The sequence below is a fragment of the Juglans microcarpa x Juglans regia genome, chromosome 7D (genome assembly GCF_004785595.1).
Source record: "Juglans microcarpa x Juglans regia isolate MS1-56 chromosome 7D, Jm3101_v1.0, whole genome shotgun sequence".
Classification (NCBI taxonomy): Eukaryota; Viridiplantae; Streptophyta; class Magnoliopsida; order Fagales; family Juglandaceae; genus Juglans; species Juglans microcarpa x Juglans regia.
This window is the reverse complement of record NC_054606.1, coordinates 5,957,691-5,980,380: the sequence shown is the minus strand read 5'-3', so window position 1 is coordinate 5,980,380 and position 22,690 is coordinate 5,957,691. Positions and strand designations below refer to the sequence as shown.

The window sequence follows — 22,690 nt, the reverse complement described above, 5'->3', positions numbered from 1 at the left end:
TATTGTTAATTAAAAAAAAAAAGTTCGTCTCTTAGACGTTTGTTTGTAGAGGTTGAATCCTCTATTTCTATAAATGGTGAGGTTGAGTCTCTGTTTAGGCAGAAAGCGTTGTCTTTTAGACGTTTATCTGTAGAGAGTATAATCAATAGTGAAGACTAGACCAGTCACAAAAGGAAATAGTGTACTGGTGGATTTTCAAATGCATTATTTTGGTTTATGAGGTCATGTTTGATATGGAGATATTCCATAATGTATCTGGTCATGAATATAAGTTTCTCTGATGAATGAATGATGACAGTTTTCCTTAAAAAAATTAGGAACATATATAACAAAATTCATCACAATGTACAAATAATTAGGACCATGTAGATTTTAATCAAACCATAAGATCATCTCGTTTGGTTATTCAAACCAAACCATCTTTTTTCATATAATCATTATAACTTTCTCAAACTACTATACAAAATATAATAAACAATTCAACTTTTTCAAATCTCAAAATAAAAATAATATTAACAAATTATATTCTAACAATATTTTATTCAACTTTCAATTTTTATCCCATCTCATTTCATCTGTGTAACCAACGGCCGAAATTTAGAATATACCATGTGATGACCATGCTCATTATATTCAATATGAAAGATATTCAAAAATTACAAATTAGAACTGGGATGGGTCGGGTGGGATTTTGAAGCTCGATCACTTCCATTGTTGCTTCTCACAACTCGCATGAGTTGGTGATATTGCTCAGTGTATAACGCTCCAATGAAAGACCCAAATCACATGTTCTATATTCCAAAATGACTATTCAATGATACAATTGGAACTTCATTGGAATCTTATAAAGAGTAAGAACTTTTCATTCCCAAGTAATGTGAGATCCCATATACCACCTACCTTTATCTTTATCATATGAAGTATCACAATCTCTCCCTCTTAAATTTTAGACGTCCTCGTGGGGCCCGTCCGTTTTAAGTGGCATGGCTCAAGTCCCACATTTCTGGTTATGATAGGCTCTGATACTATTTTTAACGCTTAAATGGAAGATTCAAACCGCATGGTCTATACTCTAAAAGGACTAGTCAATGATATAATTGTAGCGCCACTGGAACCTTCTAAAGAGCAAGAACTTCTCATTCTTAAGTAATGTGGGATCCTATACATCATCTACCCTCATCCTTATCATATTAGGTATCATACAATGAGTGTATGAGAGACAAATTCTCACTCGAGGCTTTTAGATATCTTTCATGGATGAGTTTGCCTTCACCAATAGTGGGAGATATTTAAGTCGTTTATACGGATGAAGAAAGAGCAAGAGCAAGAGCAAGAGACTATATACAAACCTAGACAAAAGGAGAATTAATTTGACTATTAATTTTGTTGACCTACATTGCTTAATTGTGTTTAATTTCTAATTTCATTTAAGCAGGACAAATATTTTGTATATCTAACAAAATGGGAAATTTGGACATAACCTCTTTGTGCTTATGCCCATTTGGCGTGTTTTTCTTCCCTACGTGGTATTAAATAATTTGGATAAGATCGACCTTCCGTCACATTTGTCGTCCATTTCAATTAACAAATGATACGTGCCGTCCCGTGAGTCTTCTATGTGTCTAATTATTTTTCTTAATTTTAAAATTGAAAATAAAAAAAAATCTTTAAAATTTTTTGTTAAAAAAATTAGGAAATAGAAAAAATAATTGACACGTGTCGAGCTCATAGAATGACCGTGTCACCCGTTAATTAAGATAAACTAAAAATGTGATGAAGGGATCTTATCCAAATTAAATTATTTAATACCGCATGGACTTAATCCTAAAAAAAATACACACACGAAGTCAATAGCGAATGGACATGAGCACAAGCTATGTCACAAAAAAATTGATATCAAATCTTATATATCAATGTACATAAATATTGAGTACAGTTAAATGTCACTTCACGCTGGCAACCCCTGATCTTTAAAACAAAAAGTAAAAAAGATTTATATATGTAAAGTACACCGCCCTCCATGTCAACCACATGACAAAATTTTATTTGTAAAAAAATTATTTTATTTGTAAGTCAAATTTTGTAATGTCAACCACATGAAAGGTACGCACTTTATATACCGACTTATAAATAAAATTTTTTAAAAATAAAAAAACAAAGTGAGAGTCTAAGGTTTGTTTGGAAAAAGTTTTCGTCTCAAAATTTTCATCTTATATCTATCTCAAATATCACTCAATTAACATAAATACTTTTAAATTAATCATAACAAATTTTTTAAACTAATCACTATAATTTTTCTAAACTTTCAAACAAAAAATAAAAAATAATTCAAAATTTTTAAATCTAAAAATAAAAATAATATTAAAAAACTATATTCTAATAATATTTTAACGTTATAATAATTTTTATTCAACTTTTTCTTTCTTCTTTTTCAAAATTTCATAAAATATTAACTCAAATTATCTTACTACTATTTACAAATTATTTTATTATCATTCATAAAATTTTCATCTCATCTCATCTCACTCTATAAACTTGTCCAGACACCTGTCCAGACACCGGAGAGGGGTTGGATACTCGCAAGCCACCTCCATAAGACCGGACCCTATTCATGCGACCACTCACGTAGGGGGCCGTCATCCGACACCAACCTGGCCTTAAAGTCTAAAATTATGGCTGTTAATATTTTTAGGAAAAAAAAAAATATTGTTGTCTTTTAGGGAACTTTTATATGTTCTTAAAATTTCAATAAGCCCAAAATCAGCCTAAAATTGCATGCATATCTTTCATCTATCAAAGCATAAAAACTTCGAGCAATCTCTACTCGATCTTAGCCCTGCGGTGGTTGTGCTGATCATCTATATCTCCTAGCTGCCTCTAATATTGTATTTGAAGCCACACCAAAATTAATAATCTAGGACTATGTGCTTAAATATTTAATTCAATTATATATATATATATATATATGATATTAATACAGCTCGAGTCACGGGTACACTTTTTTTTTTTTTTTTTTTAACATATAATTGCTAGCTAACAAATTTTATCGTGGAAAAATCTCTTGGGAGATCCTATTTGATGTCCGGAAACATGAAGCAAAATATAAAATTATAATTTAAAACTATATATATATATATATATATATATATATCTCACCTACCATAGATTTCGCGATTGAAAAATCTTATAAAAATTTGCTACAAATCTGAAAATAAAATCATGACAGGTTTTGTTGTCTATGCTCATACGAATAGAAATGGCTTGTAAAAAGCTTGAATTAACAAAACAGATCACATGTGCTGGTCCAAAAAGTTCTGGTTGATGATTTAGTGCTATTAATTCTCACCTATATAATATTAGAAGGATCATAAAAACTTTGGCTGAGCGAGGAGGAAAAAGTGTAGTGTATCTCATTGCATTGCCGGTGTAGATCAATTAATTACTTTCTATTATCTCCTGATTTATTTATGTACCTGTCTCCCATTTTTCTCTTCCAATATTGTCTTTATGTACTTTGTCTGATCTTTTTTTACCCTGTTCGAGTTACACTACAAGAGAAATGTCATTTCGTCACAAAAACCTAATTTTCGTCTAAAAAAAAATCGTTTCTAAGTTGTCTCAAAAAGCCGTCTCAAAAGGTTTTTTGAGATGAAATTTGATTTTCATCTCAAAAAAATACTTTTAAGGACAAAATTGGCCGGAACTAGTCGAATTAGTTCGAACGAAAATTTTTTTCTGAGATGAAATATTTTCGTCCCAAAAACCCGTTGAAACCAACCTGAACTATTTGAACTGTATAGAAACTTGATTTGAACGATCGAATAGATTTGATCCTGTTCGAACGAACAAAGTGTTTGAACACAATTAATATGAACGATTGCTGCCAGTTTGAATATAAACGATTGTTTGAACGAGAGTCCGTTTAAACTCTAGGTTTTGCAGTTCGAACAGATTGGATTTCTCTCAAGTTGTTCGAATGGTTTTGTTTTCTGGTTCGAATGTAAGGTAAAAAGATTCACTGTTCGAACTGAGTATTTTCTGTTCAAACGATGCTCATTATACATAATTGATTTTAATTAAAAATACGATACTAATATTAAATAATACAATTTAAACATCACATTTGTTCAAATGTTTTGGGACAGAATAATAAAAAGACAATTAAAGAAAAATAAGTTCTAGAATTGTGGTGGTGGCATAGAGTTTTGGGATATCATCAAATGCCACTGTTCAAACATTTTCTGGGATTGAATCTCCAGCTTCTTCTGCATGTTTTCTTCTAATCTTACCTCTAAATCCGCTATTTGATCTAATCGGGTCAGCAACTCTTTTTCTTTAGATCTCAAATATTCTATCTCAGGCATTGCTTCCTCTAATTCTTGAGTTTTGTCATTCAATCTGACTTGAGAAGAGAATGATGATGTTGAGGACGACTTCACACAACGTCCTAAGCTCCTCAAATATCCAGAAAGTGGTATAAGAACTTGAGAAAAGATCTGAACATCATTGACAGATGATTCATCAGATGGATTTGCAGCAGTTTCCTTAAATGATATCATCTTGTCCTACAAAAAAATATTAAAATTATTATAAGTAACAAAAATAGTATAAGACAATTGAATTAAAAAAACTTAAACTTACATAATTTGCTTCTACTTTGGGACTGATCTAAACACCATTACGATTTTTATGTGTTTTAGCATACATGGGTCAGATTATAGTCAGTAGGACTTTCTTCTTACTGCAAAAGGGACATCTATATTAGAACTTACATCAGAAAAGTATATATGTTAATATTTAACGAGAACTAGTATAATGTTACTATTTTTTTAGATAAATGATGAAAAGATTGAGAACTCGCATGATGGTGTACCATTAAATTTGATCTATTTACTTTGTTCGCAATACTCCGTTGCTAAAAAAGAAGAAAAAATATTATGTCTATATGTTTAATATAAATCTATAATATACTATAAAAAAGATAGCAGTGAAATTACCTGATAAGTAGGATCTTCAAACATATCACAAACATTTTCCCATTCATTTGGTGGCATTGCTTGGAATGGATTTTAACGAGCCTCTTTTGCAATACTGAACTTCTGATAGTGTGCATGACATTGACTTTTGTACCTCCGAAATGCATTGGACATCAGCTCCTCAATCGTTAGTCGATCCTTTCGCTGACCAAAACTAAGTTTGAACTCGTCTTTAACAAAATTATAAATAATTAGTATAAATACAAACTAATTATAAATTAACATGTTATACTTAAATTTTTGCTAAGTAACTTATTACCAAGTAACGATTTTTGATGCAGTGATATTTTACATCATGGGAAACTTTAGTCCAGGAGGATGTAGCCATCGGTGCATATGTTCGTTGCGCATGTTCAAGTTAACTATTAATTTGTATCAAATTATATTATATTATATTATATTCCATGAACTTAAATTTATATTGATATATAGATTCATCACTAACCTCAAGACCCAATGTGAGTATTTAGGATCAATTTCATTTACATATAAATGCTCCTCCACTACCACCAAGTTATAAGAACTAAGGTTTTTGCACTTCTTGCACGGATATCTTATAAATCCTCGATCGTCAACATTCCTGCGAACAAATTCTATAAAAAACTTCACCTCTTGTGCATACTTCTTATAGTCTCGACTAAATCTATCTCCCAATAGCATCCAACTCTTATCCATTGTAATTTCATTATTCGTCGACTATCTATTAAAAAAACATAATTCATGGATAAACACTATCAATGGTGTTTTCATATTCACTGCTTCTATTTTGATAAGTTAGTTGGTCCTATCCCATTCGAGAGACTATCATCTATATCACATATATACTCAATTCAAAACTCTCATATTAGTCAAAATTTTGACAGTATTTTCCTACAATTCTCCAACTATGCTAGTCGCGAAAAGTCATCGACTCTATCCATGGGCTGACCAACTTACAAGCCACACACTCAAAGAATGTAAGGAAATACTGAACCAAAATTTTTAAAATTAACACAAGAGTTTAGACTAAATAGATCTACCATATAGATGGTAGAATCTCAAACCGTCCACTTTGGACAATTCAAGAGTTGTACCCATAAATGAGAATGTTTGGCCACTACTCTCGAACGAGCCTAAGGTTCACTCGCATATAAAAATAATACTAACATTACAGTCCTAACTAGTAAACCAAACCACTCTTATATCAAACAAAATCGTTTGTAATAATTCAAACATAAACTATTTTATGGAAATATTAAAATAATATTTGGGTGTTTAATTTAAATTTAATTGGTTTGTTGGCTTATATTATTTTAATTTGGATATTTTATGAAAATCATCGTATTTTTTTTTCTTTTGGGTATTTTATGGAAATAATTCATATTATTTGAGTGTTTAATTTATAGGTAATTGGTTTGTTGGTTTATATTTTTTTAATTTGAGTATTTTATGGAAATACCCAAATATTATTTTAATTTGGGTACATAAAATAATCATATATTTTTTTTCTTTTGGGTGTTTTTCTGAAAATAATTCATATTATTTGGGTGTTTAATTTATAGGTAATTGGTTTGTTGGTTTATATTTTTTTAATTTGAGTATTTTATGGAAATACCCAAATATTATTTTAATTTGGGTATTTTATGAAAATAATCATATTTTTTTCTTTTGGGTGTTTTATGGAAATAATTTATATTATTTGAATGTTTAACAAATCAATATCACAAATTAACAAATTCATTTCACAAACCAACAATATCACTAAGAATATCACAAACCACCATATTATTCATCCCCAAATCACAATAACATACTAACAACATTAACAAATTACACTAATTCATTCACAAATCACACATTAATTATTTTCACAAATCACACAATATATATAAATATATCAATACCCAAGTACATTACACAAATTGTTGTCACAAATACCAAATTATTCATCTCCAAATCACACTAATATACTAAAAACATTAACAGTATTCTTTCTCAAATCGCACTAACATACTAAAAACATTAACAATATTCATCCCCAAATCACACTAACACACAAAAAATCGTAGACAATATTACATTAACATTGACATAACAAACTTTCTTACTAAAATTCATCATAACTTTCTTACACTAATTTAGAAACCTTACCTCAAACTTGTGCAATCCAATAAATCTCCACAAATTACCAATACCTACATGTACATAAATACAAAACAAAACCACAAAAAACAATCCTTACCTCAATTACAAAGCAACTCCTCTCTCTCTTGAACCTTTCCTCTCTCTCTAGAACCTCTCATCTCAATCTTCCGTCGCTGCCCTCTCTCTTTGTGAAGTACTCCACGGCCGAATGAAGAAATGAGGAGAATCCGTGTGAAATATGACTGAAAGTATAGGTTTCTAAGTCTGTAATGTACCATTTGAACGTGAAAATTTGCCAATGACGCCTAAATTCCACAGGTTTTAATTCAGCCTTTAACTGTTCGAACAAACATCACAAGTATTCGAATGAGAAGTTAAGAATATTCCTCGGCATATTCCTTTAATGAAGACAGATAATGAATTCACTATCAATTTCGTATGCCACATATCCGTTCTAATGGATGAATATTTCATTCGAATGGATGTTTATTCCCTGGATTTGGTGCCAAGTTTCCAGCCAAACACATTCTACGAGAAAATTTCGTTCGAACAAATACTAATACACTATACTAACTGTTCGAACACCATATTAGTCCGTTCGAACAAGAACCCTATCCGTTCAAACATATATATTATAATATATACTATATATATATAATACCAATATAGTATATTATATATATATATAATATACTATACTTAGGGTATATACTAACAGTATACAAATACTATGCTATACTATATAAAATATTCATATTAGTAATATATGTATATTATATAATATTATATACTATATAATATTCATATTAGTATTATATGTACAATATATGTTACCCTGTTCGAACTACCATCTTGCCTGTTCAAATGTACTTAATGCATATGACAACTGTTTGAATGTGCAATTTTCAGTTCGAACGAAACTATTTAATACAAATACCAGTTCGGATATCGAATGGCAGAAACTCAAATCTCCTAAACCCAGTTCGAACTCTTAAAAGCAGTCGCTCGCCATCGCCGCCACCAACTCCACCATCAACTTCGCTGTTCAAAGCCCTAACTGTTCTAAGAGGTATGCCCTTGATGATCTATTACAAAGAGGTTCATTTTAAATTTAATTTGAGATTTGTGAAGGGGTTGGATCTCAAATCAATCCGACCCCATTTTGGTGTTTTTCGGCCACCACACACGGCTCTTAATTGGTAGAAATGATGAGTTTCACTCCTTAATCATTTCTACCGATTTAAACCAAGCATTGCTTCAGTTTATGTGGTTTTCACGTTCGGTCCTGAGTTGACTTAGCCATGACTATTTGTAGTGTTTGAATATAATAGTACCCGTTCGAAGGCTTATGATTTACATTAAGAAGCATTCGACATATATAATTTATGTTCGAACTTATATGTCCTTTTGGCCAAACAGTGAAGATTTAGTACTGTTCGAATGAGACTCTATTCCGTTCGAACAGATGTGTGTTTAGTTCGAACGTAGTGATTAGCTTTCAGATTGTAATTATTGTTAGTTCAAACATAATATTTTCTGTTCGAACGGATTGTTTCTATTCAATTCAAACAAATTTCTTTAATATAATATAATTATAATTTTATTAATATTTTATTTATATTTATTGTGGTTTTATGATCAACAGTGAACTTATGGCAACTACTGGACGAAAATGTGAGAGAGAAGCCGGCCAACCTAGCTGAGAAGTTAGTGCTCAGCCGCGGAGACCGATGGTCAAGCGAGAGATCATTCTAAATGACTTCTATGATATTGTGTGGGATGGACAAAGTATATACTCCATAATCACCGACCGAGGATGGACACCGATTTGTCAGCAGAAGGGTGTTGCCTATTCAGACATGGTTGGTGAGTTTTACCGTACTATGGATGAGATGGAGGCTGATGTAGGGGTGGCCAAAAACTCAGGCGACTCTGACTCCAATCGACATCCACTCCGATTCTGACTCCGTTGGAGTCGGAGTTCGGAGTTGAACAAGACTCTGAATTGCTTACTCCGACTCCGATAGATATATTTAATATTACAAAGTAAATAAAAGTAGCTCCGTTGGCCTAATGGTTGTTGACCTTTTTATTAAACTCCAGTAATGGAGATCAAGCCCCCCTCCCAACGAGAACAAACTTTTTTTTAGGCCTTTAATTAAATGGCATCGTAAGGCTCCCCTCCCAACGAGAACAAACTTTTTTTTAGGCCTTTTAATTAAACGACAACGTACTCACTCATCCCCAATTTCCCCAGACCCCATGAGACATCTTTCTCTATTTCTCACTTCTTCCTCTGATCTCACGCCGTTCTTCACTTCTTCTTCTTCTTCAATGTTCTTCACTTCTTCAAATTGGTGCTGCCGTGTGTTACAGTCCAACGAGGAGCACCACTTCGAATCCAAGGCCAGGCCTTGCAAGGTTTATTTTTTCTAACATTTTGACCCTCTCTCCCTCTCTCTCACTCACTCACTCACTCACTCACTCACTCTCTCTCTCTCTCTCTCTCTCTCTCTCTCACTCACTCACTCACTCTCTGTCTTTGTCTCTCTCTCTCCCCCTTTTTAATCCATACATTTTCTTTTTTCTTTTTTCCTTTTATAACATGCGATACATTTTCTATTTCTGCTTAAGATTTTTTTTGCATATTTTTGTTTGATTTTTGAATCTGGAAGTAACACCGAATCCTGTGTGCTGCTTTGAGTTGGGGCTCCGAGCTCTGTGCTCTGAGTCGAAGTCAGAGTACATTTTAGCCTTCGACCCCGTTGGAGTCGGAGCTTGGAAATGATTGCTTCGACCCGTTGGAGTCGGAGCTCAGTCCTAGGCTCATGCGAATAGCTTCACCTTTACCGTTTGGAGAGTGAGTATTACTATCTCACCCTCTGTTATTTTTTATTTTATTAGTATCCCATACGTGATTGGCGCATACCCTGCACCGACTACACTGGCTGCACTGGATTTAAGGAAAGATGGTGAGGGTGATAGTGAGGACAAGGCTTCAGTAGATGACGATGTCACAGACGATAAGGTTCATTAAATGATGTTGGACACTTTGGCTCCTCCATTTGATGGTAGCAAGGTCATTAGGCAGGTAGATTGTACAACATTTCTTAGAATGCTAAATTTAATTTTTTCTAGGGCTGTACAACAAACCGGAGAACCGACCGGGACCGACTCAGACCGGTCGGCTGAGCTCAAAATAGGTGGAGAACCGGTCGGCATGCGGTAAAAAATTGAGAAAACCAATATCGGCCGGTTCAGCATCGGTTCGAACCTAGTTCAAACCGCTGAACCGGCCGACTAAAGAAATTATTATTATTTATATACTCTGTACTTAAAACGATGCCGTTCTATTTAAGTTTAAGTGAAATGACGTCGTTTAATCCTATAGTTGTATTTTAAACACAACTGAAACGACACCGTTTGATAATAAACTAAATGGTGTCGTTTTATTTATAACGTATTAAAACAAATAAGTAGAACGATGCTGTTTGGTTTAAACCAAACGACATCGTTTCTATATCAATTCGTCTTCTTTCTCGCGTCTCAGTTCTCATCCTCTCTCTCTCTCTCTCTCTAGTCTATACTCTCTCAGATGAAGCTCGGTCTGACAACCGACTGTGAACTGCCACAAAAATGAAGCATCGATCGGTGTCGGCATTTCTCCTCCCCATTGACCGGTTTCGGCCGGTTTTCTCCCCCAAAACTTAAGTATCGGTCAGCTTCGGTTTTGCTTAAAAATCGCGTCAAAGGGGTCGGTTTTCACCCCTAATTTTTTCTACTAATGTCGATCGGAGGAAACACAAGACATATTTTGGCATTGAGTGAACTAGATTTATGTTACGAATATCTCAAGGAGAGCTGATTGATCTGCCATTATATTTCTTCCTCCTCATTCGATCCGAGTCACGCTATTCTAGTGAAGACAGTTTAGCATTTGCACTGATGATATCTAATCTCCTAGTCTGATTGGGAGTTAATATGCAAAGGATTGAGAGGAGGCAGCCACAAATCAGACCCCTTAACAAGATGACATTTAGCAGGATCGAGGGCCACTTGCGGAAGACTCGAGCTAATATTCCAGCAAAGCAAGATAGTGGCACGACGAGTGATCCAGCTTATACTCTTGCCGGTGTTCAGAGACAACCTGCTAGGGTTACTTTGGATGAGGCACAATCTCTGCTCGAGGAGCATCGCCGACTTTTGATCAAGGAGATCGTTGAGCCCATCATGGGGAAGCTTCAAGAGATGGAGGAACGCATATCTTCCTTACATGAGGATTTTGAGCTACTTATGAGATAGATAGTTTTAGTTTTTATTTCATTTTTTTATGTTGTATCGAACATTATATTTTTAGGATATAATTAGTGTATGATTTTTATTTTTGGTGTTTGCTAGCTTGTTTGTTGTCAAAAATATTTTTTCTTATTTTACTAAAGTAATATTTATTTAACTAAAAATCTTATTTAACATAAAAGAACTCATTAAAATATTTTTAAATTAATTACATAAAATTAATTTATGAATATGAAATATTTTAATTCACCATAAATAATACTATATAATATATCTATATTTTTTATATTTTGAAAATGATAACTAATGACATTTATTTTTAAGGTATTTTGGATGCCTTTCAATAAATTATTATAATTAAACAATCCCGTTCGAACGTTTATTTTGGGTTCAAACTAAGATCATACCGTTCGAACCGAACACTTCCTTTCAAACAGTATTGAATCAAATCCTCGCCAATTTTTTTTATAATTTCCTACCAAACAAGTCGTTTGAATGAATAAATGTGGTGTTTAAATTAGTTCAAACCCAATTTATTTGAGTTTGAACTGTCTTGCAACCATTCCACCAGATTTTTCCGCCAAAAAAGGCCCGTTCGAACATGAAATTTCAGATTGAACGATTTTGAACTTCCCTTGAAAAAGTTATATGTACTTTCCCGCCAAGATTATTATTCGAAAAAAGACTAAACTATTCTCCATTTGAACATATTCTTACCCATTCGATCATATTTCTAATTTTGAGATGATATATTTCGTCACAGAAGATCTAATTCAAACATATATTTTTCCGTTCGAACGCCTTGAGAAACTCATCTATGTTTTGAGATAAAATTTAAATTTTGTCCCAAAAGTAATTTTAGAGATGAAATTAAATTCGTCCCTAATAAGTTTTGTCTCTAAAATGAAATTTGTTGTTGTGTTACAATCTTACAACAATGTGGTTGATATTGCGAGAATACTTCCTTTTAGAGAACCAAAAATAATAGGAAAATACTTCAACTACAATGAGATTATACAAAAATTATTCTACAAACTGATGTAACTTGATGTGATTTGTCAGATTGTAATGTAAATCTAATAAATCATATCAAGCCAAGTCAATTTGTGAGATTATTTTGTGTAATTATTTTGTGGACGTAGTCACATAGTAGTACTCAAAAAAGAATAACAGATGGGGTAAGGCTAGCTGGTTGATCAACGGATGAGAAGTGATTTAACCACAAAAAAATTCTATAAAAGTAAATCTATAAATTGAAGTGGTTTAATGTGGTACATCAGATTGTAAAGCTAATTTTATTGTAAAATACATCTAACATATTACATCAGGTCATGTCAGTTTGTAAATTTATTTTTGCAGAATTTCTTTATAGCTATAATTCTTCTCTAAATTGATAAGAAAAACAATTTTCATCCATTCAAGTAATAGACCTATGTTTTACCAATTATATCATATTTTTCTGTAATCATGCTGATGGCCTATTATTGGATGAGTAATACTAAGTACAACTTTCAAATAGACAAGTCACATACAAGTTCTTTGCAAAAAAGTAAGTTCCACTAATAAAGAATATGGTTTTTTTTTTTATAAATTTTTTTAAGGAGGAGTCCACTTTTTTATAAGGGTTGCATGCAGCTTGTACAAATCATTTCTCATATTGGATTGTTTCTTGAAATATCACATGTTGAATGTTTTGTAGGCATATAAAGTGATCAATCTATTGAATTTCAATTTTTTTTTTTTTTTTTTAGTTTCTAATTGATTCTTTTGGAGAATAATAGTGCATTAACTGGTGTAATTTTAAACCAGTACTAAGCATGCAATTAAGGAAATGTTAATTTGGACATGTTACTCGTTAATGACTTAATTGATCAGAATATTCTATTTACTGGTTACTGGACAACATATACTTGAAATATTGGTGTTCAGTTGAAGCTCTTAATTAAATATGAGTTGTATCATGTATACATATCAAATTAATTAGCTTTGAGCAGCGATCTCACGGTACTGACAACTATATATAATTAGGACAAATATTATAAAGCTCTAAGACCAAGTAATCATGTACGTGACATGATATCCTAGATTAGTACTGTACCTAGAGATAATAACCACTTTCTTTTGTCTTTTATGACCTAGAGATAATAGCCAATCAAAACTATGATCCATTAATTTAATCATGGAGATATATACTCCTTAATTTCTTTTTTCTTTTTTAATTTTTAGAAGATTAGATAGATCTAGTACTCATATAAGTACCATTACGGTATCTAGACGCACTACAAGAAAATTATTTATTTGTAATTAGTTATTTTTTATAAAAATGACCATTTCCTGATAAAAGTAGTCTGTTTTCGTCGTAAATAGTCATTATCGTCGCAAATAATTCATCACAAATATTTATTTTTCTTGTAGTTAGGGATTACGTACATTTATGCATGTATATATAAATATATACAGTTTCCTTCATCAATAGTAGTACTAGTCTAATGCATGTAATTAAGAGATGATTTTTTATGAGCTTAATTATAATCGAATTTAACGAGTAATTCTAAAGAGAGATAGACATATATATCATGTAGTCTTTATATATAGTATTTAATATTTGTCTGTATAAGTTCTTGATCAGACATGCATGCAGTACTATAGATTCTATATGAAAATTTAATATTAAGTATGTTTATTAGATATAATTGAATAATTTAATATTTTATATTGCTATGAACTATACATAAACTAATCATATATGCAAGCTTCCACCTTGGCCGTAGTGTTAAGACATGCAGACTCAGCCCACGTTCATGTTCAATTATATAATATATATGGATATATATACAGTTTCAATCTGCTAGCTGTTTAGTATAGGAATCTTAATTTGTGGGACGAACGACGTTTCCTTTGCCATAATTGTTATTTTGTGTCTTAATTAAAACTTAGATTGAGCTTTCCCATGCTGCGGTCGGTGCCTGAAACCACCTTCCTCATGCAGCCACGAAGCTTCGTCTCCAAATTTGTACGGTGGTACGTATTACATTGCATATATACAGTCAAGCACACGTGTAGATCAATGAGTTTTCTGTTGATCCATAGTCACATATATACTATTTTACCTGCAGATGATCATGATGAACTATTTTCTTGGCTTTAATTATATATATATATATCCTAGCTAATTATAATCAACCTTTTTATATATACATGATATATATACACACACCCATACACATAATATACATATATTTAGAGAAGTATTAATAAGTCTACATATAAATTAAAAGAAAAAAGAAAAAGAAAAAAAAGAGTCTACGTACATATAATAAATTTTACACAAGCTGGAATTAGTTTAATATAATTGACATAGCTTGATGTAATCTATTTGATTTACTTTATAATAAAAAAATTATATTTTGATGGATCACATTAAAATATATAGTGTAATTTTTTTTTTTTTTAATGTAAAATTTATGTATAGACCAAACATTTCTATTTTTAACGCCAAGCTGGTGCTATATATATATATATATATATATATTATATATATATATATATATATATATCAATTGCTATACGGCTCTGATTTGGTAATGGATGTCTCTGATCATTTTTAAATCTTTATGTACATTAATTTTCATGAATTATTCCAGTTGATTTTTTCCATGAGATCGATGTGTTCTTTTGGCTACACACTAACACACATACACATACACACACAGAGATATATATATATATATATATATATATATATATATATATATATAAAATATGTTTGCGTGTACCGTTGGTGATCATATATATATATAACATCAGCTGCATGAGCTAGGATACTTGAAGAAGATCCCAGCATGCAGCATAGTACGTACTGCAGGGTGAGGGTGCCAAACATTAAAATACCATAGTACGTACCCGGCCTTGAAGTAAAATGCTTTCAACGTACTCTTATTACGTGCTTGTAGGGAAATGCCCAATGGGTCCGATCCTAATCCTGATCAGCATAAAATTGTTTAATTTATTGTCATGTTAAAAGTAGTACTCCCATCCATTATATATAACCTTGCTTGCTGGAGGCCGTTTCCCACATGACTTTGCCAGAAATATCAATAATATCAAAGCTGCTCAGTAATTTTTTTTTTCCTTTTATTTTTTAGTTTGGCAATTAGGAGCTAATCTGTAACTTAGTTTCATTTTTTGGTCATTATTTAGTAGAAGGCGGAAAATACAGCCTGTTTAGCATTTTAATTGGGCTCTCATGGTAGACCGGTTGAACATATGGTACTTCTCCAATATATACTTAATTACATTAATTCAGTTCCCGTGGCAACATTTGGATTCACTTCATAATAATAATAATAATAATAATGTGTCAGCGTATTGGAAATGGTATTTTGTATATATCTTAGTTATGTTCAAAATTAATTACTCGAGGATTACAACTGATCACATGGCATTTGGGTACGTATGACTCATTTGATCTTAGAGGGAGATTCCATGTTAACTGGTATTGAAGACGTTATTTGTTCTAATAAGGATCATTCATGACCACAACTTATCTCGCCAAGGAGCTGTGATTACAGAGATCAAATTAGTATTTTGAGTTGTTTTGAAGCGTTTGAGGTGATTCATGTGGGTAGACAAGGGAATGAGGCGGCTCATGATCTACTTGCAAGATATGTTTATAATGTGGATGATACTGTTTAATGGCGGCACTAAATAATACTATGAATGCAATTCGCTGTTGTTATAAAAAAAAATTAATTACTAAAGGTATAAAACTAAGGGCGTGGTAAAGTGTTTTATTTGCTAGCTATCACATCACGAAAGTTTCGAATTAACCCTAACTTTATACATGATATTCTCAATCGCAGTTGAGAACTAGCTAGTGACATGACATATATAACACCGCCACACCGGTACCTAAAAATATATGTACTCTCTTGTTTTAATATTGGCCGAATGATTTAATGGAATATATACTAACATATATATGAATATAAATTCGGATACCCAAACAAAAATGTCACCTAAATCATGTGTTGTATATATTGTACTACGTACCTTAATCCTAGAAATTTGTTCTACACGTACGTAAGTTAGTAACATGCATGAGTACAGCTAGCCCATCTAGATCTAGAGTACTTAATCATCATGAGCTGCCATATATAGCTAGCCATGCCTGGAATTCGATGTCCTAATTGATTTGTAAATACAAAATAAAATAACCCCACTTGAATGAAAAAGGTATTATACTTTATGCTTGCTATCATGCATACAACACCATTACCAGGCGGCTTAAGCTAGCTAGCTTATAATTAATTACATATAGAAGGATGGGCGCCATTATGTATATTCGAAAAACCAAACCCTAAATAATTAGTAAACTTTGAAAATCACCAGATAAGCCGACTACACTGTCGTCATTTTCAACCAATAATAATAATAATAATAATAATAATAATACGTTCTGCTAATTTGTGTACGGCTGTTCCTATATAACACATTTTCCATCCCCTAGCTTTTGTCACACTCATGATTTGTATAGTACCAGAAGTTCAGGAGATCATCCAGTACTCAGAAATAGTTCCAAAACCTTTATACAAATTAGAGAGAATTCAATCCATATCTCTCTCTATACATATATAGCTAGGCTGATCAGAAATGGGTAACAGTCTAAGGTGTTGCTTGGCTTGTGTTCTTCCCTGTGGAGCCTTAGACTTGATCCGTATCGTCCATTTGAACGGCAACGTTGAAGAGATTGCTGGACCAATCACGGCCGGTGAGATCCTTCGGGCTAACCCAAATCACGTCCTGACCAAACCCTGCTCTCAAGGCGTTGTACGTAAAATCTTGATCGTCTCGCCGGATTCTGAGCTCAAGAGAGGAAGCATATACTTCTTGATCCCCGTTTCCTCCCTGCCCGAGAAGAAACAAAGTGGTAACAACTCCAACAAATCCTCCAAGAGGAGCAAAAAGTACTGCAACACTGATGTCTCAGGTGGCTTTGTTCGTTATCCAGAGCCGGATTTCATTTCCGAAAAGGAATCCTCACGTCGGAATCGTAGGACTAGTACTGGCCGAGTTGGAGCATGGCGGCCATATCTTGAGAGCATCTCCGAGGACTAACAACTTCTTCTGTGTTTTACTAGTGCCTGGATCCGATTGCAATACCGCCGGTGACGATCAAGGTTGTTTTTTCAATCATGTACGTGGGGTTATTAGTTTTGTGTATATTTTTTTTCTTTACCATTTTGTTCTTCCGGCTGCGCCTAATAATGGCAGATCGGGATTCCACTGTTTATGAGGCGGTAATTATACATCCATTTAATTCTCAAGAAAAACTAGGCCAGATAAATATTTCATGTACCGAAATGAATTTGTAATATTTTTTAATCTTCAAATTTTAAGATAATTAAGATCATGGGAAAACTGATCTCTTAACTTCCTAATGATCAAAGAGAATACATGCAAGGCGGCCATTGGATTTCACACAATGATCAATTTGCAAGAAAATATCATGTCAATTTCCTAAAATATGTTTTTGCTAATTCCCTTTCAATTAAGAGAGTTGGGATCATGTAGGAATTAGTCAAGGATCTTCGATCCGATCGATATTTCTTATGAGAATTGAAAGAGGAGTACGCAAATATATATCTTATGATCGAAAGATAATATTATTGACTTGATCTATGTATATATATTAATCGCTTGTTGTGTCATGCGATTTAATTGAAGTTTCGGTTTGTAATATTTTTGCTTCCGAATGAAAATGCTTCATTAATAATTATTATATATATATATTATTAAATTCTAGTCATATATGATTTCATGCCACAAAAATTTATGCGTCTGTTGGCATTTAAAATTCTATATAATTTCAAAATTAAGTCCAATGAAAGTCGCTTCAAGTTCAAGTACGTTAATGGTACCTATTAGTTAGGTATGGAGTACTGATGTTAGATATAAGTTTTAAATAGACAAATCTCATATAGTCTTTTATAAAAATATGAATCTCTCTTAAAAAGTAAAAGTTTTTTTAGTGGAGTCTACTTTTTTACAATAAATTTACGTGAGACTTGTCTAGTATAATGACTTATACAAATCATATCTCTTATATATACATGAAGAATGTTAATGTCCAATGTGATCAATACCCATACGTACATTAACATGAACATGATCATGAAATTAATGATTCCATTCATGATCAAAATGTTCATCGAAGCTTTAATTAATGCACTCTTTAGAAATTTCGACGTTGTTCGATCCACTAGTACTGTTAGACACAAATTAATTAGGTAAAATTCACATTTTTCTTTTGGAATTGCTATATTATATATATTGATGATGGGTTTACCGAAAGCTGATATAATATTGGTGTTGTCATTGTTTTGGATTTGGATTGAGTTGATCTTAATTCCATAATTTGATTTATTAATTTACTTGAATATTGAATCAGATTCATTAATAACTGTAACTTGTTAATTTTGCATTGGATTCGTATTAAGTTCACAAATTTAAAAAAAAACTACCAGTTTTAAATGCTATATATATATATATATATAGTTTGAGTTTTGTCATATTAAATTTGGAACTTATATCGATCGATCGATGGATCAAGTACCATAACGATCAGAAGCCTAGAACCCATTTGATTAAATGAATTATTTGATCCATGCATGCATCAACACCCATGATTCGTCAATTTTATATAGGGTTCGTATCCAAATTGTGATCAATGGCACTGTAAAAAAAATTGTTAGCCTTGATTAATTTACAAGAGAGCTCTGATCTCCAAGCTATATTTGTCATTATTCGCTGGATATTTTAATTAGTATAAATCCAAGTCCTCAATTAAATAGCGACATCTAAAGAGTGGGCCCTAGTTTAAAGAGAGAGACTCCTCATTTTCTCAAGAAATTACCACTAAATAAAAACTTGTGTAGAGGAGGGATAATCCCTCTCTCCTTCATCCCTACTCTCTCTCCTATCTAGTTTTTCTCTTTTTTTTTTTTAGTTGTTTTTTCAGGGCAAAGTACGACAGAAGGCCGATTTTCTACTCTTCGATGTCCAGCGACCACCATGTGCCCTACCGCAGGTTTCCTAAGATGTCGATCCTTCATACGTGCGAAGTATTTTGCCGAATAGAGCTTCGCATGATCCACATGTGTTGTCCAAAGTGGGCACGTGAAATCCACGCCCTACCGCTAAGGGTACTCTTCTGCCGCCACCCGCAGTTCTTCTGGGTCTAGGACCACCGATTACTTCAAACCTGACTGACTGCCATACTCCTAAGGTGGCGCGTGGCTCTCACGCGCCATCACAGTCACTTTGTTTGTAACTTTTTCTCTAAGATTGAAAATGCGGATCTATATCTTTCGAAGATGTAATTTGTCTTTTTTTTTTTCATGTATCTTTAATTTCTGTTATGTCTTTTGTTTTAGAAAAATAAAAATAAAAAAACACATCGTCTCTTGGACTTTGTCTATAGAGTGTGTCCTCTACTCCGTCTTAGACAGAGTATGGAGTTTGTTAACTCTATCTTGGACAGAGTTATGCTGTCTCTTAGGTGGTCTGAGAGAGATTTACAGCATGGACTAGACCATGTCAATTGCAATTGTGTACTAGGGAGCCATTATTGTTGTAGTTGGCTTATAACGAATGTTTTATGTCAAAGTTGTAATGTTTGTTATTAATAAATGCATATATATATATATATATAAATTGACATCTCCGCCCAACATATATATAAAATAAACAATGCAAGCTGGCAAATCTTGTTGAACATATTTCGTTTTGGGTAACTTCGGTCTTCACATGGATTCCCTCGTTTCTCTCTTCCACATATATTATACTAACTTAACTATAACTACACCCCCAACAATTTTTTAATATTTGGACCACAACGCTCCTTTTGTTTTAAGTCATATTTGGATACTTAAGTATCGTTTGGGAACACAATTTATCTTGTCTGATCATTTCAAAATTTTTCAAGATTTTCTTCTCAAACATTACTCAAATATAAACACTTTTCAATTTCAAATTTTTAGTTTTTTTATTTAATCATTACAACTTTCCCAAACTTTTAAACAAAATAAAAAAAATTCAAAATTTTCAAATTTCAAAACAAAAATAATATTAAAAAATAATATTTAAACAATATTTTAATTTTATAATATGTTTATTTAACTTTTTTTTCTTCTTATTTTTCAAAATCTAATAAAACATTTTAATTCAAACACTTTCATTACTATTCACGAACCATTTCACTACTATTCATAAAATTCTCATCTTATCTCATTACCCAATTAATATACCAGTTTTGTCACTGAGATATAATTACGTTTCTCGAATTGAGTTTTGATTATTTATTAGAGTAACAATCTTACTGAAGCATTAAGCATAAATTTTGAATAAAAGATTAGAGTTGTGTTGTTGCTTTCACTACTATTCACAAACTACTTTACTAATATTTATAAAATTCTCATATAATCTTATTACCCAAATATATAAACCAATTTTGTCAATGAGATATACTTACGTACGTTTCTCGAATTGATTTTTTATTATTTATTAGAGTAACAATTTAATTACTGGAAGCATTAAGCATAAATTTTGAATAAAAGATTAGAGTTTTATTATTATTATTTTGACATAGGGGTTGGGGGCTTTGAATCTGATTCCCCCATTTGGAGACCAGACCTTATACCATCTGGTCTAAAGGACTTTGGTAAAAATAAAAGATGAGTGGTTCTACTCTGCCGCTTAGAATGCACCGCTCCATCTTACCGCAAGTTCAAAATTTCATTCTTATTTTTCTTCAAATTTTTTATTTATATTTTTTATCATTTTAAAAATTTTTTTAAAAAAATATATAAAAATATCAATACACTAATAGTCAATTCCTTAACTATTAAGTAAAGAAAAAAAATTAAAATACATGAGGTGTCAAAATGATGGGACAAATAGAGTGGACAAAGTAGCATTTTTCATAAAAGATTAGAGTTGTGATGATGTTAGTGGAACTCGAGTATTTATGAGCTACAATTGTATCAATTAAGGCCCCGTTTGGAACTTGGACTGAATTGAGATCAACTCAATTCAGTCTAATTTTAAGCTAAGTCTAACATCCAAATACCCAACTCTCAAATCACTAAACTCATTTCAACTCAAAACCTCTTTACACGTACGACCCACAACCTTTTTCAACTCAACACCTCTTTACATGCAGGACCCACAACCTTTTTCAACTTCCTAAAAATACATCTAAACTCATCTTAACATATAAACACATCTAAGTCATCTTAAAATTCAAACACATCTAAACTCATCTTAGGTGGGCCCCTACACAAAATTCACTCTACTATCTCAACTCACATCTATTTATAAAGAACTTAACTCACTACAAGAAAAAATACTTTTTCTGATGCCACAGTTCGTCGCTAATACTATGGAACATCGCCGAAAATACCCATTATTGTCGATTTTTCAATCGTCGCATGTTCGTCAGAATTGTTTGTTTGTTTTTTCTTTTTTTTGCATAAAATCAGCTAACCAAAAAAATCGTCGCAAATAGTTAGTCGCAAATTGTTAAAAATTTGCTGGAAATGTGTATTCATTATCATAGGAAATCGTAGGGAAAAAGTTTTTGAGGCAAAATATGATTTTCCAACGGATATGTGTTTCGATGCAAAATATGATTTTCCAACAAATATGTGTTTCAATGCTAAAAGCTCATGAGAATCATAAAGACCTTCGGTGATGAAAAATATTCGTCGGAATTATATATTTCCATTGATCATGGAATCGTCACAAAAGACTTCATATAGCATTAAATTGTTGAGAAAATATATTTGCGGCGGCCACTGTTCGTTGCAAATAGTGTAACACGCGCCGCAAATTATCAACGATATGTGATGCTAATAGCTTATTTGCGACATACGTTAATCATCGCAAAAACACTGTTTCGACGAGAAATATTGTTTGTGGCGACCTAATGTCGCCGCATATAATCATTTACAAAAATAAAGAAAAAAAATACTAGTGAAATGTCGCCGCAAATAATCATTTACAAAAATAAAGAAAAAAAATACTAGTGAAACGTTCCAAACCATCAAGCGAAGCATTATTATCTGTATGATATCTTTTTATAATATCATCAATGTGGGTTAACTTCTTTAAAGAAGTTAAAGACCATTTGGACCTATCTGTTTCAGCTAACCAGAAAATGGAGTCAGAGTTCC

At 32.2% G+C, this 22,690-nt stretch overlaps 1 protein-coding gene across 1 annotated transcript; it reads left to right on the top strand.

Moving 5' to 3' along the window:
• The first annotated feature begins 17,108 nt into the window (after positions 1-17,108).
• On the top strand, positions 17,109-17,573 carry LOC121239494. The gene has a single exon (XM_041136749.1). The coding sequence runs from the start codon at positions 17,109-17,111 to the stop codon at positions 17,571-17,573; it is 465 nt and encodes a 154-aa protein (XP_040992683.1).
• Positions 17,574-22,690: the final 5,117 nt, after the last annotated feature.